The sequence below is a fragment of the Castor canadensis genome, chromosome 5, assembly GCF_047511655.1.
Source record: "Castor canadensis chromosome 5, mCasCan1.hap1v2, whole genome shotgun sequence".
In the NCBI taxonomy this organism is placed as follows: domain Eukaryota; kingdom Metazoa; phylum Chordata; class Mammalia; order Rodentia; family Castoridae; genus Castor; species Castor canadensis.
The window spans coordinates 37,832,467-37,849,762 of NC_133390.1; the positions used below are offsets into that span (position 1 = coordinate 37,832,467).

General features: G+C 37.7%; 1 protein-coding gene across 3 annotated transcripts in view; it reads left to right on the plus strand.

Annotated features, from left to right (window-relative positions):
* Nucleotides 1-3,128: 3,128 nt before the first annotated feature.
* Nucleotides 3,129-17,296, plus strand: part of Cadm2 (cell adhesion molecule 2) — a 1,035,444-nt gene continuing 1,021,276 nt past the window's right edge. For 2 of the 3 annotated variants that reach the window (XM_074072932.1, XM_074072934.1), the window contains exon 1: nucleotides 3,129-3,258. In XM_074072932.1, coding sequence (XP_073929033.1) covers nucleotides 3,198-3,258 — 61 coding nt within the window. In that variant the 5' untranslated portion in view covers nucleotides 3,129-3,197. The remainder of the gene's footprint in view (nucleotides 3,259-17,296) is intronic. The other variant, XM_074072933.1, reaches the window with a different exon arrangement.

Genomic DNA, 17,296 nt, shown 5'->3' on the forward strand with positions numbered 1-17,296 from the left:
TTAATAGCATCTAAGAATATACTACACAGAAAATGAATTACATCTATTCTTTATATGAAGATGGCATTATTTATCCAAGTGGCCAGTGCTCATGCTTTCAGTGTTGTATACCCAGTAGTGGAATAAGTGAAAACTCTCTTCCAACCCTCAGGGCATATGGGATAAAGAAAGCTCCTGCACATATGAAGCTTATGACTCTGGCTATAATCAATTATTCACCTTTTTCTTAAAACTAATTACATTAACAAAGTTGTTCTATAGTTTAAAAAGAAAACCTACTTTGCATTATGATAAGAAGGGGATCCCTTGAGTTCCAGAAATGATCATTTATCCTAAGTCTCCTGGGCCTTCATTTTTTCATTTCATAGAATATCCAGTGAAATTCTTCCTAGAGGTGAGCAGTGTCAAAACTGCATTAAAAACCAGGTCTTCTCAAATTTTAGTGCTGAATCTCCTTATGATGAATATTCTGATCCAGGTGGTGTTATGTAGAGCCTGAGATCCTAAGTTCCCAGGAGCTGCTCCTGTTACTTTGAGGACAACATACTGAGTTGAAAAGCTAGAGTGATTTCAGGGTGGAAATCTGAATTGCTCTAACAGTTTTTAAGAAGAACTGCTACAGAATATTGACCATAAATGCTGAAATATTCTTGTTCAAGTGGGATCTTTTTCATAACTATAATCATCTTAGAGTGATGAACTTAAAAAAAAAAAACTCATTGTGACTTTAGAAGTGATCAAATTCACTACTTTTTGTACCTGAAGACACTGCCCCTCAGAGGAATTGAGTATCTGCTGAGGGGACTACAGCCAGAAATAGGATAGGCACTAATCTCAGGAACTTTGACCACTATGTCAATGCAAAAACACTGATTTATTTGGCATTCTCCCTCACACAAAACCTAAGCAAGAGTCAATATCAGAATTTCACCTTTTGATGCTCACAATAATTTAAATGATAGCAGTATCCACAGACTTACTGACTTTTCGTTAACAGCTAAAACTCACAGTAGGCAACTACCTCCAACAATAACGGTTATTCTTACATCCTCTTCTCTTAGAGCCTCCTTGCAGTTTTATTATGGGCATTTTGCTTCTTAATTTTGAGAGCCTGGGGAGAAAGGTAGGCAGAGAAATAAATGGGTCATTAGTTGAAAGGCAAGGGTTGAATTTATAAAAGGTTGTGGCAAAGTAAGCAACAAATGAGAGAGTGAAGGGCATCGATATTGATCTTGCTTCTCATCTTTCCCTCTGTTTTTTTGCTTACAGGTTTCTATTGTGTATTCTCTCAAACAAAGCAGACTTTATTTATGGTGTGACTGATTTAACACTACTGAACTAGTCCATCATCTGCTAATTTGGTCCAATTAAAAACTGGTCATAGGGAAAAACCTGGAAATTAAGCTCATTTAGATACAACTTCTGATTAATTTATGTCATGCTCATTTAGATCTCCTCTTCTAAAGGACACATTTCAGGGTGCTGATTTATAGCAGTGGTCCTTTCCGGCTTCACGAATCTCTTTCTATGACCACTTTGGTTGCATCCATGAAGAAAATAAATTTCTGCTTTTCTCCTTTCTTCCAAGTTTTAAAGAAGCTTGATAACATTTGCTGCTATCCTGAATTAGGAAAAAAATCCTACTTCACCTCTAGAGATACCACGTACAAAGCACTTACAAATTACATGCCCCTGAACAAACTTGCCTTCTCATTTAACCCTTAAAACTGTAAAAGTTAAGCACTATTATTAAACCTGTTTTGCAGTTGAGGCGGCTTCAGATTTAAACAATCAAGTAAGTCATCAAACATTATCAAACAAGAAGTGGCAGTTGTGGGATTTGAACTAGGGGATCTGCCTGATCCCAAACCCTCTACAGTAACCCATCTCTGCTGAGATTTAGACCTAAAATTCTAAAGAACAACAACAGCAACAAATTGACTTCCCTCAGTCCTAAGTCTCAGTCACACAAATTATTGTAGGCAGGTAGGTGTTCGGCTCCCTATACTTAGCCTCTCCCACGCCCTCTGCAATCTTTTCCTTTTGCCGCTGGGAACGTCAGAGATTGCTACCGCAGCTGGTGAGTGGGCAGGTGCAGCCACCATCTGCGCTAGGAGTCCAAATGCGCACAAGAACTTCGCACCCAGGACCTAGCCCAAGCACCACGGATTCCAGGACCTGCTGGGGACACGGATAACCCCGCCCCCTCGCGGTGGCGATTGGCTGAACCCGTCTCAAAGGGCGCAGCCCTGGTTAACGAAAGCGACTATCTGCCCTGCGAGTCAGGACGAGACACGGCGAAGGAGGTGAGACTGGCCGGGAGTGCGTGAAAGGGGGCTTCAGTTCTTCCTGCCCGAAGGGTCCTTGAGAAGCCTGTTTGTTTTTCCCGGCGCTTGTCTCCACCCACCCTCTTCTCTCATTGGCCGGATCTAGTGGGCGGGTGCGTTGCCATTGGTCGGGGGGCGGTGTCTATCCCTGGCCAGGGTAGGGGCGGGGCCTCCGCCGCGCTGAGCTTGCCCTTGTGTCTGGTGCTTGCTAGAGCTGCCGCTGCTGCCGCTGCCGCCGCCGCCGCCGCCGTCGCCGTCGCCGCCGCCGCCGCCGCCGCCGCCACTGCCACTGCCGCTGCTGCTGCAGCCGGAGCATCCGGGAGCCGCCGCCGCTGCCGCCACTAGCGCTGCTTGCACCGCTGCCGCCTCTTCTCCCAGGACCCCGAGACACCCGGAGCCCGAGCGGCGGTGCTGCTTGCTTGCTCCCCCTCTCCCCCACCCCTCCCCTCCGTGACCTACCCGCTCCTTGCAGCCCTTGCCCGCACCTTCTCCGGCACCCCGGCACCCCGGCACCACCTGCCCGGGCAGCCCAGGCGGGCTCTGGGACTTGCTGTACGAGCGGACAGGAAGGCGAGCTCCACACCCGTGCCCGGCAGACGGGTTGTCGCGGCTGCACCACCAGCAGGAGGAGGAGGAGGAGCAGAAGAAACTATTTCGCCCACCGAAATCCCATTCTGCGGTGCTTTGCCGCTGCTGCTTCTGCTGCTGCCGATCCGCGTCCGCGGGTTCGAATACCGCAGCGGCAGGGACCGAGCGTGGGTCTGTCAGGAGCCAGGAGGAGGACGCCAGCGGAGCCCTGCACTTCTGTGCCCTGCTCACCAGCATCTGCTTGCCCCCTCGTTCCCTCCCCAGACCCTTAGAGAAGGGACCATGATTTGGAAACGCAGCGCCGTTCTCCGCTTCTACAGTGTCTGCGGGCTCTTGTTACAAGGTAATCCCCGCCCCGCCGCGGGGAGCATCAACTTCACGCCCATTCCCCATCATCCCCATTCCACCCCATATTTCCACTCTCCCCTTCCAGTCCCCCAGTCCCTGGCGATTTCCACCCCCTCCCCCTACTCCCCGGTGCGGCGGGGGGCAGTGGCAATTTGCACCAGCCCCTCAATCTCTAGCGCTGGCTCAGCCCAGCTCTCAGCAGTCAGCCCCTTACGCGGCACCTTTCCCTTTTCATTCACCTGAGCTTCCTTCATCTCACTCCGTCCCCGCCAGCATCCCCCTCCCACGCCTTTTAGCTGGCAACTTAATACCTCTCTCAACATTCCATCCTCCTACCAACCCCCAGGAGCCACCTCCCACATCAAGCTCTTGACCGACCCTCTCCATCTCTTGTCATCTCTTTAACCTCCCCCTTTTCGGGTCGCCTTTCCCGCTTCCCTTCTTCCCACCATCATCATATCCGTGTGTCTTTAAAAAAGTGTGTGAGCCTGGGAGCGAGCTACTGAGACGGCGAGAACAGCAGCAGCGGCAGCACCGTGTGCATTGCAATAACATCCCCGGGGGGGAAAATGTGTTGTGAGACGTGTCATTCACCTAGGAAGAGAAGGGAGACTCTGTCTGGGATTGAGAGAGAGGGGTGGAGGTGGAGGGTAATGGGGGGGGCGGTGGGAGAGAGAGAGAGAGAGAGAGAACACTAAGAATGGGAAAAGGGAAAAAAAATGCATGAATGAACGAGCCAAGAAATAAAAAAAAAGAAAAAGAAAAGGAGAGAAGGGAAAATTAAAAGATCCAAACCCACTTTATCAAGACATCGACTTTTTATTATTCAATCTGCGTCGGTTTTTTTTTTTAAGCAAAGAAATATATGCTCCTTAGCAGTTACTTTAGTGTTAAGGATTTAAGCTTATATTCTCTGCCTCTCCAGCCTGCCTCTGCCGCTTCTTTCCGTAATTAATATTTTCCTTTCACGTGAAATGTAAGAACCCCTGTGACCGCAGTGGAGGGAAACTGCACAAAACACCGTTATTATGCAAATCACTGGGTTTGGATGCTGGATGGCTTAGGGAATCCGGGCTCACTTTTCCCCAGACCCTCTCTTTTGGATGATGGAGGGAGGGGATGCATGGAGTGGGAAGACGACACTGATTATGAAATAAATGGCAATGCACGGAGTTAAAGCGCGTGGGGAGAAGACACTTTTGGGTGGTGGAAGAGGCAGAGGCGGCGTGCTAGGGCTGGGTTAGCAGGGGCTGTAAGGCGCAGATTGTTGCTTTGAAGAGAGTAGTGTAGGGATGTGGCTTGAGTGTGAGATACAGGGAGAATAGATGCGAAATGATGGTTGACAGGAATTTTTAAAGCTAGGACACTATTGATTTCTTGATAAATCTTTACCAGCCTCTAACCTTTTCTGTCATCATTTGGGTATTTGTGGGAAATATAACTTAATCAAATTTATTTGTCCCTGGGTAAAAAAGGATGTGAAAGTAAGACACAGGTAGACCCACAGGCATGAAAAAACCCAATTTGCCTTTGGAGGATTTAAATGAGGTCAGTGAACCATCTTTCAGCAAGTTCTTGGAATGCATCCTCTCTCCTCCCCTCTTCTGAGACACAGAGTGGGGACCGTATTTTATTTGCTCATATTTATGAATGTGAAAGAAGTGACGGACAGACTATTACTGAATCAATTAACTGACCTTGCAGAAATATTTCCTAGAATATTTTGTGTTGATTTTGTGTATTTTACATTGAATATAAATTTCAGATGTCATGTGCCAGGATTCCCGGGAAAGCAGACAGAAACAGTGCATTCTCTCTGCTCACACTGCCTCTTCCCATTTTCCACCAGTCACACCCGACCCTCGCTCAAATAATCCCGTTGGCTGACACATTACTTGGGTTTCTAATCCGTGCGGAAAACACCCTCCCCGAGACCCTAGTTCACCTCTCAGTAACTTGCATTTCTCAGCTCTGCTCTGTGTGTGCGTGTGTATGCGTGCGCGCGCGCGCCGGCGTGCGCCGGGTAGGGTGAGTGTGATGTGGGGAAATCAGTTAATTTGGTGATTGCGATGAAAATTCCACGCCGCTGGATGTGTTTCCTCTACCAATCTCCGTGTGCTGACCCTGGCCGGTCATTGCACACACTGGTGGGGCTGGTGAGAGAAGATTATTTATTATAGAGCATGTGGGCCATGCCCTGCACTTGGGGGTCGCCTCCTCTCTTCCTTCAACATTTTCCTGTGAATTGTCTATTCAGTGCACTGCAAAATAACTGTCTGCTGGTGCCTCTCTCAAAGCCTGGAAGAGGATTTACTCTTTTGCAACCGGGAGAGATTCCATCACCGCATTCAGGGCATGGGTCTTTTTTATTGAGTATGTAAACCAATGATTAAGACAGTGCTGCTTTTCACAGCAGACTGGGGGAAGTGGGGCGGTGAAGGGGTGTGAGTATGGCAGAGAAAATGCACCACTGCAACCAGCAGCAGCACCAGCATCAGGTCCAAATAAATAAATAAATAAATAAGGGTCCTATACAGCAACCACGGAAAGAAGCATCTATCCAACAATATCTGTGTACTTATGAGCATCTTAGATGATGCCACATTAATACACTAAAAGAGAGAAGAGGATTTTAAAAAATAAGGAAAAGGGGGAGAGGGCGCAAAGCACCATTGGATTGTCTTCTCCTGTTTATGGCTGCCTCACATTTATCAAACACTGCTCCCACAGACATACCACACTTTGTTGATATTGTCAGTTCTTGCTCAAACAAATTGCTCCTGCCTTCCTTGTCTTAGTCTTGGCTGAAAACATTGCTTTGGGGCTCAGATTTATGTTTCTCCTACCACCCTACTGTTTTATTAGGTCTTGGTTCAGTTGTAAAATGAATGCTTTATTTCCTGGACACAGACTAAATACTTAGCAGGTCTTTCTGTATGCCGGGAAAGGGTGTTTGGGGAATCTAGTGAGCAGCTGGTTTTGGCAAGAGGATGTCTGCTCTGCCTGCTAGTAGTTATGACTAGGCAAATATAATTTTTAACTTTACCAGCACTATGTCATTGCTGCTTAGTTAATACTAATCAAGTTATCCCTTGTATTGTTATTCCCTTTCTTGCAGTAAGCATTTTTTGATAAAAGACTCATTTGAACATCTCTGTTTTGTGTTTTAATTTCATGTGTTTTACATTCTCACCAATTCTTTTGCTTTTTCTGGAAGCAAAATCAAATTTCTGGTTTGTTAAATTGTGGAATAAGCCAATGGTTAGAATCAAGTCAATCATATAATAAAAGGGATAAACAAAGCTTACCTAGTTGTGAAACATCTACTAGTTTCTTCCCAGTGTGTCTTTGGGACACTGGTGGATTGAAAATAACCATGTTTCTCACCAATATTCCTTTCTATCTGAAAAATAACTTAGAATGTTGACTATTTAGATAACAAATTTGATTCAGAGTTAAGATACATGACATCTTTTCTTAACATGCTGTATTATAGAAAAAGGAAAAATCTAGAAGAAGGGCAGAGGACACTTTAAAGGAATGAATTTTTTTTTGAATAGAAGTACAAAAGCTTGCCACCTGTAACTAAGGCAGCTCTTGGCTATCCAGTAAATCCAGTTCAATTGCTTACCCTTGCCAAAGTCTTATCCCTTTCCATGCCTGAGGGGGCACTGCAAAGATTGAGAGGGTCCCGTGTAGCACAGAAAACAATCCTAAAAAGGAAAAAAGAAAAAAACAATACAAGAGAAAAATAGAGCAGAAAATAGACATTCATAGATAGACTTGATTTTTTTGAGAGCCTTATTTCCTTTTTGACGGTAGTCTTACAGAAACACATATGTAATGTGAATCTGGTGCCTCAATATTTTTTGCCATGGGATATTCTGATTAATAAATTGTTATATTCAGTAAGAAAGATCTTCAGGTCAATGCTCAGTTGGGCATACAAATTACATGTCTCTCTGCATGTGTTAGGAACCTCACCATAAATTTTTAGGAAACACATTATAATAGGTAATATATGCAGTTTACTCAATACTGATTCCAAAAGCATGTCTCTGTAAGTTCTTTACTTCTACCTGTAATAACTTTAAGTCTTGTCAAACTCATCTCAGGCTGAATGAAGTTCTTGGTATAGAGTTCACTTAGTCCCCCTTACTTAATTAACCAAAACTTTGGAAAGCAGCAGTTATACCAAGAGCTAATGACTTAAACAAATACCATGCTAATAATAATTGAGAAAATCTCTCCTGAAAGCATGAAGAGTTTCCAGAGTGATTTATACCTATATATGGAAACTTATTTCAAGTGTTTCTCCCATTTCTGGGAACATAATATGAAAAAGCTAAGCATCAACTGAAGTGGCTTATTCCCTGTGTCCTCCACTAGAAGATCAGACACTTGAAAACTATTTACCTTACATTTAAATAGTAAGACAGTATCATTTTTCTTAGAGAACAAAATATTTAAATCACTTAAAGAGTAAAATGGAAGTGCAAAAATGTTGGAAGACATCCTAAGCATGCATTAGAAAGTAGCCTGGAATCAGAATCAGATGACATCAGTTCTATTTTTAAAATAAGGAGTGAGTAAGATATAGGATGATTGAGATAAGTTAAATTTATTTATAAAAGATTTGGGGGATAAATTAATAGTATGACATAGACTACTGGTGTTTTACTTGACTATGCAGATTTGCTATTGAGAACATTCTCATTTTAATACATTTCATTAAACTCCTTGGCAAAGACCCATTCTGTACTAACTGGCTGAGTAGGTTAAGGAGACAGAAAGAAGAAAAATCACAAATCAAGGCAGCAAAACTCACAAGATGAAGTCAAAACTTTTGTCAAATTGGAGGACACTGTTCTGATTTATTGTCTTTACAACTCTAGTATCTAAGGACTATTAAATTTAAGCTTTCTGAAAGCAGGCTTTGAGCCTTACATATCTGTGCAATTTTCTTATCCTCATTTTAATAGATACACAAAATAATAAGTCAAATATATACACACACATAATACATATTTTCTAATTTTCTGGTAAAGTTAAACAGTTTCTTTATTTTATAATATATCAGCAATCACATTTTGTAAAGTCATCTATGTAAGAATAAATATTGATATTTTGTAAAACTGTATTGACTTATGAAACTCTTTTCCTATATAAGAGTACACTACAAATACTTCTTGATATACATCTTTAAATAAATTCAATCTCATCAGTGTTTCTCCACCCATCTTTTTCCTTGTTTTACAATTAAAAATCTCTGATATTTTGTTAGATTAGATAATAAGCTTATTCTTTGAAAAAATTTAAATTTACAATTTTAATCTAAATATTTAAAAGGACAAGTTCATTGTCAACATTTTATTTTCAAATGCCAAGCACTTTTTGTATGCAGTTCTGTAGTATCAAAAAAGGCTTCTTCTGCAAATTCCTGTTGTAAAGAGGTGGTAAGGATTAACCTGGAGCTGTGGCAGCTGAAGCCCCCTGCTGTGTGATGATGCAAATGGCGTCTTAGGCCTAATGTGCTCTGCAGAATTGTGTGGCCTGAGAGGAAGATGGGAAGTCTTTTCCTAGCTTGTGGTACACATGAAAGATCCTTTAGCTTTTTATAGTCAGAAAGAATCCAGGATGTTTATAATAGCATGAGCTCATAACAGTAAACGAGAGAACATAGGTTTTGTTTAGACTTTAATAAATAAATCCTAATAAAATTATCTACATTTTCATCAAATTACTGGTGAACATTATACATTCTTATAAACCTTCGGTGACACGGGTCAGCTTAATGAAGATGATTAGCAAAGTTAAAATAGGATTTCTGTTGTTTACATATTGGACCTACTGTTGGTCTGGTGAATGCTCTGTTATCCTTTGCCTTCTTTAGTGAATAAGCAGTTAGTCTCTTCATCTCATCCTTATTATGAGTATTTCCTGTATTATGAGAATAAAAGATTTGACAACGAAATAGGAATTAACTAGTATGTCTGTGTTCAGATAGTTTTGTACATTAAATCAAATATGTGCATGTCCCACAGCTAAATAAATGGGGTTCTTAAAAAGATTAAGAACTGTAAACCCAGTGTTAGGTACAGTTTACCATAAATGCTTATCAAGTAACTAATGTAGCTTTCTTTTGCTACAAAGCAAAATATTTGAATAAAATGCATATTGATTTTTATTCAAGAAATGATGCCACTTGGTTCTTTTCATGTTTTCAGTGGCTTTCCCTAAACAAATACAAAATTACTTTTTTCTTAGAAGGATGTAGTCCACTTAATAATTAGGGAAGTAAATATACTGCTTAATTAGATGTCAATTAGATATGAATAAGATCAGGAATGGAATTATTGAGACAGGAAATATTCCTTAGTCACTCTGTTTATCTATCTATCATCTAGCTATCTACCACCTATATATATCTACTTATATATCTATGTACATACATTTAATTTTAAAATATATCATTTTTATGACTAAGGGACATTGTCATTAATTTTGTAAGGAATGAAAATTTGGAGCTTTTAAGGACAAAGTGTGGGACAAGGTAAAGGTTAATTTTGTTAGCAGTCATTATTCTCTTCCACTCTTTTAATGAAAATTATGAAATATATTTTTTGAATAAATTGTAGCAGCAATTAACTGTTCCTCCTAAAACCACACCAAAGTTTTACAATTTGTGAAAATGCAATATAGTTGAGCATTCATTCTGGAAATTCTTTTGTGCTTATTAAACTGAATGATTAGAACTACCTGAATAGATACAGGGCTAAAGTTCTAAGATCTGCAACAGACAGAACTGAGTATTAATTATTCACAGTATGTTTTAGAGGCCCTTGAAGTAAATATTAAGACAGTCATAATTCAACATTGAGAATAACACTTTCTGAGTCAGCAAATAATTTCCACTTAAATATTTAAATGATCTTTCAGTCATTGCAATGCCAAAGAGGAAGTCCTTGTCTAGTCATAGTTAAAGGGATATCCTAGGGCTAGATGCTGACTTCATTGGGGATTTTTTAGAAAATAAAAATAAATATTATTTTGCATTGAGGAACATAAAAATCTTAAAACTAAGAGTGATCAAATAGTGCAAATAACTTCTTATTATAAGAAGACAAAAGTCCTTTGAGAGGTTAAATTGAGTCCCTAATAATTTTTATATGATTTATAAAATGATTAATTTACAGTAAAGATGCATTGTTTATCTAAAGTTGTTCTTGGGAGCAGAGTGAGAAATCACCTTTCCTGACAAGGATGTGCTTCTGACTGCTAAGTGTATAAGTGTTATATTGATTCAGTGTAATTTGTAAAGCCAATTAATTTGTTCTTGTAAAAAATATTTTTAGCTCCCAGGCTAAAATTGTTTGCATTCAAAAAATAGAAGTGTCTCCCATACTACTTATTTAGACATCAAAGCCTAAAATTTGCAGTGTGTGAAATGTTTTTACTTTCTAGGTAATTTCATATTTTACGTTAGCTTGTCCCTTTTGTCCCCAGGGGGAAGGTGCATGGTACTTGTAATTTATGTTCATTTTTATATACTTTGTCTATGCTCTACTTTTCAACCTGAAGTTATAGATTTAGCTTAAAATGAATAAGAATAGGCTGTAAAGTAAAATATTTATGTTTAAAATCAAATAGAAATGTAAAGTAAGCTTCTTATTTTGTTGGTATTCTTTTGTTCAACTTTCTAGTTTATGGGTTCAAGTTTAAATAGTAACTCAACTTCCTTTATACTCTTCAATAATGTAATATTGCCCCATTTCTCTGCCCATACTACTGACCTGAAAAAACAATTAAACCAAATTAGTGGGGAATGAAGAACAAAGAGAATTTTGCTAAGTGATGTTTTCTGAATATGTAGTGGTGGTATTTTTCCTTTCAATTCCCAAGGTGCATACCTCAGTGTTTTGCAGGAATAAAGAAAAACAAGTACGATGTGCATTTAGTTTGTTTTAGTTATTGTTATTACTTCATTTTTTGAGAGCTCTACTTCCTTAGTCTAGTAATAGAAATGACAGCAAGAAAGGAAGGAATGTGAGTCAGCCAGCCAAACACACAGAAATGCCTGGCAAAGCTGACTAAATTAGCATATGCTAGGCTGAGTATTTCCCTCTGTTGTTACATAATCCCTTTCTAATACAAAATCAGTTCTCATACTTAACCCTTTCACGAAGTTTGGAATTCTCCCACTGTTCTATTTTTATTTTGGTTCACTTATTTTCTCACAAATTGTGTAAATCATCTATTGAAGGGCTTTTATGTCTAGCTCTTTTTTCCCCTGTTCAGTCTTTCTATATACAAATGTTCCATTCTGTGTCCAACTTCAGAATTCAGGAATCAACTTTTCTATAGCTTTCACTGAGAGGATCTAATTAGCATTTTAGTCTCCCTTTACCCATGTGTTGCTTTCTTTAGAAAATGTATTAGTTCTATGAGGTTCCCCTAAGGATTCATAATACTCTAGTTTGTTACATGTACTGTGATATTCAGTGTGCCTTAATTATGCACGTGTCCTCATTTCAAAGCCTTTTCAGGAATCATGTGGGATAGAACAGGGGTCTGGCTGTAAGTTCACTCTCACGTATTAATGTGTAGGTGGTATTCAGAGGAGAATGTTTCTGAAGGCAATTATATATCTATGACTCCAGTGTAGCAAGCAGTTACTCACATTCTACATTTGCCAGTTACTCTGCCAAGGCAGAATTAAATTCACCATTGTGATACATAATACAGTATCTGTTATTTCTAAATAGTTCTTTGCTCTGGGAATGAAATAAAATAATGAGTGAAAATGTGTATCTCTTACCCTGAATGGGGATTGCTCCTTTTACTCTCTCCAACAAAACCAAGAATCTGAAATTGTTCCTATGTTAATATTCTGTTCCATAGCCAGCCCATTAACACATTTCTATGGTGAGGTCTTAAAGTTTTACTGGTTATTATTTGGGGCTATGGATTTCTATATAATATTAATTGCCTGTAGTCTTCATGGATTGCTAAATGGCAGTACCTTGCCAAACTTGAGACTTCATATTTTCAGATTTTGATTTGGATGCAATTTGAATAGCAGTGAATATTTAACTCAGGGAGAGGTGAAGGGAGGGAGGAAAGAGCTTTTCTTTAAAAAAAAAATTTAAGAGAGTTCATCTTGGAGGGAATGCCACAAGAATTGGTTTTTAGTTATCATTTATAAAGTGGATATTTTCCTATGTTGCAAAAGTTTAAGAGTGCTTTCATATTAATTGTATGTTTTCATTTACATATATACCTGTGTCTTGTGTCATAAGAAAATTTTGGTTTCCTTTGTAAATAAAACTTGTTTTTGTTTCTCTTTTATTTATGATAACAGCAATGAAAACCATTTTATAAATTGTTACAATGATATTGAACCAATTTTTGATTTGTTATTTTACACAATTACATATTTTTGAAGCTATTTGTGGCTTATAAAATACCTGACAGTGCCTGGAACCCACAGGATTTTTGATGAGATTCTGATGTGTTTGTTTAAGTAGACAAAAGAAAGCAATCTGCCCTTTATTGATAATGTTGAACATTTATGTCCTCTTAGTTCCCGAGAAAACGAAGCATTTTATTTTGTCTATGATCTATTTAAGTCTAATAATACTTTATTATAGTATTTGAAGATTATATATTTATCTCTCCTCTAATAGACTATTAGACTCTAAAATACAGGATCAAAGTCTTCCTATTCATTACATTTCAAGTCTTTAATAAACTGACCTGTGCCTTTTTCTAATGTTTTTATTCCACTGATTGAATAGTCCTCTTCTAATAAAACTCTTAAGTTGGATCTAGATATTTAAGCATTTATGTTATAACTGCCAAAATGCCATTATAGTTAGTATTCTAAATAGAATAAATATTTGTAGTGACCTCTTCATTTGTATGCAATATGAAAGTAGAACACAAAATGTATCCTGAGAATCACAAAGATTGATAAGTCATGATGTGATTCACAGGAATGTGGGCAGTCAATTCATATTTTCACTGTAAACATTTGTCTCAATGCTCTGAATCTTTCTGATTTCCTTAGGCATAGTAAACCCTTATTTTTTTCTACTTCCTACATATTTCTATTCTAGCCCCCCAAATGTCCCTAATGACACATAAACATGAAGCCACTTCACCTTATTTTTCTACTTGGGATAGCTGTCATTTCTGGATAAATGTATCAACAGAGAGGAATTAGAAACTGACCTTGATCCTAGGGATTATGAATACTCTGACCTGCTTTCATTATTGGTAAGATACCCAGGAGACATTTTCTGATTAGTTTCTAAAGTAGAGATTCAGGGTATCTTCTCAGTTAACTGGAGGAGTTTCCATCTTATTTTTAAAAGTCGTTTTAGGAAAAAAAAAATCCTAAATATTGATGATTTCTTTTTTTGATGCTTAGTCATAATTCTGGAACTGAGGACACATGTTTGTTGTGGTTTCTGTTTTTGCATTTGAAAGACAGAGGAAGGTGGAATGGAAAATTAACCTTTATTTTTTGAAGAATATTGAAATATATTTATTGGATGCCCAGCTCTACAACTTGCAGTGATTTTATTACCACACAAAATATTTCAGGAATGCTTTTTCTAAAAAGTCCTAGTGAATGTAGCTTTTTAAAAAAGTCATGGTTTCTCTTCACATTTTAAAAATCAATTTCCCTGATGTCTTTTGGAATTTTGACTTTTTCATGACTCAGTGTTTGAAATGATATTATTAACTAGGCTAATTTAAGATTTGCCTGAAGTCAAGAGCTCAAATCACTGTACCATCCTCATGGAGAAATACACATTCAGTAAATAAATGCACAAAGTAAGTTGCACTAGCTCAGTTTATTAAGGGTTATGGCCACTCTGTAAAGTTGTTATTAAGGATTATATCCTGCTACAGTTTCTGTGAGTGCTTAAGATCTTACTTTCTATTAAAATGTGAGAGTATGGTGTGATGGTGTCAGAATGATAAGCTTCCTGTTCTGAGGCTTCTGTTCAGCCTTTTCAGAGACTAATGAATCAAAAAGGGAGCCATTTGGCAAGCAAGTTTTTTTTATTATTTCACTGATTTGCACTCTAAAAATTGTAATATATTATTGAATTTTATTCATTGTGTTGAGGATCTGCCAATAAATCTATAGATTGTCACATATGTTTTAATATTTTATATGTAACCACATAGTATCTGAAACACTGAAAATGTGAGGAAGACTTAACTCTTAATATTTCTCAACACTTTTACTCATAAGCTACTCACAATTTTCATTTAATATAAATTTACCTGTTACTTTAAATACCGATGAATTTCAGGCATTTGTACAGTCACCAACTAAAAATTTAAAATTATATCATGCTATTCATCAAAACAATATATTACTAAGAACATTGCCTTTATAGAAAGATTGGATACTAACTAGCACAAAAACAAGGTTCAGTAAGATTCAAAAATGTATTTTTAAAGAACAACTAAAATTTATAGTTGATAGTTTCATACGCATCAATTTTTTTAATTCATTTATTCTTTTGTGCATACATTGTTTGGGACATTTCTCCCCCCTGCCCCCTGACCACTCCCTTTCCCCCTCACCCCCAAACTTCCAGGCAGAACCTGTTCTGCCCATTTCTACAATTTTGTTGAAGAGAAGACATAAGCAACAATAAGAAAGACAAACTGTTTTTGCTAGTTGAGATAAGGATAGCTACACAGAGAGATTCCTAGCACTGCTTCCATGCACAAGTGTGTTACAACCCATTGATTTTTTTTAACTTTTTATTAGTATATAATAGTTGTACAGGGGGTTTCATTTTGACATTTCCATATATGGGTACAATATACCCAGTTATGTTCATCCCCACCATTGTTATTTTTCTTTTTGTTTTAAACATAGAAATTCTATACGTGGTGTAAGACTAATGATGTTATGAAACTGCAGTTCTCTATTTCATTTCACTTCTGTAGAATAGCTAAGATGAAGGAATTGCTATAAAGATAAGAAATTCATAGTTTTTTAGAGTTCACTAAAATTAGATTTATTTTAAATTTTCCCTTGCTTTACTTTTTGTTTTGACTATGTAAGTAGAGACTACCAACAAATCAGAACATATTTTTCACAGAGGACATGACAGCATAAGTGTGCATACTGTAATAAAACAAATATGCTCGTTGAGTATAGGTGGACTAGGGAGACTAATCTCTTATAGTCTAACAATGGTTTTACTATAACAAAAAAGTAAACTCGATCAGAAATTACAGATATTTCCTCCTCAAACTTCATCACCTAGTGGTACCATGATGGAGAACAGGAGTAACTTTGTGGAAGAGAAAGGAGGGAGTAATAGATAAATTTCATCCTGGAGTTAACCCAAGATCCTGGAGTTAACACAAGAAACAATTACTGTGGAAGTGTGGGGTGAGAATGGCCTTGTAGTGTACTCAATTTTGGAGTGAGAATTCTTCATCCTGGAGAGGAAGGAGATACTACTGTATTGATTAAGATTTTGGATTTTGGAAGTGCCCTGCAACACAAGACATCATTGTGGGAATCAAGTGGACTAAGTTCTCATCCAAACCATCCCACTGTTTTAGAGACCTTGAATCAGTAATTCTCTTGCTGCTTAGTTTCTTTCATCTATAGATTGAGAGATTGGAGCAACATCCACTCTTTAGTCCTGTGTTGCAGAAGGATATTACAGTTGATTGTAAATGCAGAAATGGTGCATTTCTTTTACTTTCTATATAAAGATGCTTTTTTTTTTTTACAGTCAGTATACATTAATCATGTGATCTTAAAAATAGAATTTCCAAAAATTTAATTTTGGTGTCTATCTCATGCTTTAGTCAGTGCTTAATGATATTTGCTCATTTTAATAGATTTTTACTTTATCTGCCTATATAATTTTCATTCTTTGACCATAGTTTTATAAATTACCTTCATCAGAATTGGCTTGGGTTTGGACTATCCATATTTTTCTTATGAAGTTGCCTATGTAGATGAATTCTAAAAATTAGGAAATTGTTGTGCTGTTAATTCTTGTAATTATTAGAAGTAGACATACGATTTTTTAAAAAATTATAGTTTGGTTTCATTTTGTATATTTAGTCTATGTGTAAAAATATCTGTGATCATTTTATTATTCATAGCCTTTTGTTTTCTTAAGCATAATTTATTTTTGATTTGCTTTTGAAGTGTTATAAATGCTGGATATATAAGTGAGGAAGGTAGAAACAGTCTGTACTCTCAGGTAGCATTCAGTCTATGTGTAGACACAGAATAATAACTCAAAATATCTGATGCTTTCTTTTGTTCTGAATTAAAAATAAAAAGTTCTGTTTTAATAGTAATATCTTTTCAGTGGTAACCAAAAGTGGATATATGAATGAGGATGTAAAATCCCCGATTTAGCAGCAATGTTAAGAAACTCATTGGGATTTTCATTTCTTAAAAGGTTGGATTAAAGAGCACTCATTTTCTCCACTCCTTTATCCTGAAAACATTCTCAGTGTGATGGTAGTTTCATTTTTTTAATTTATTAATACAACTTGAAAGAAGCTGACAAGTGAACAAGAAATATTCAAGCACACTCTATTCTAACTGATTTGTTCAAGAGGATGATTCATTTAATTTCATAAAGACTCAGTGGGCCAGAACACTGGATGACCAGGTCAGCAGAGGGAATGTAGGGGAAAGAGGTCTGTGTGAAGGAGCTATGTAACAAGCAACAATATTTAGGTTTTTAAAGCTGGAGTTCTGCTTGAGCAATTCTGATGTTACCAGTGACAGTCATTTAAAAAGCTGGTGATGCCTTAGGGAAAACATTTTTAAAGTGTCCTATCTAGAAACAGTGCTCCTTGTACTGTTTCATATATATTAAAACTCCAACTCCAACTCTTGTTTATATTATAATACATTGTGCCTGATTAAAACCTGTCCTATTCAGTATGGCTTCTTGAAACTGCTGAATAAAAGTCAGTTCCTGAAACCTTTCTTTGGCTGTCTGCTCTGACTATGATTG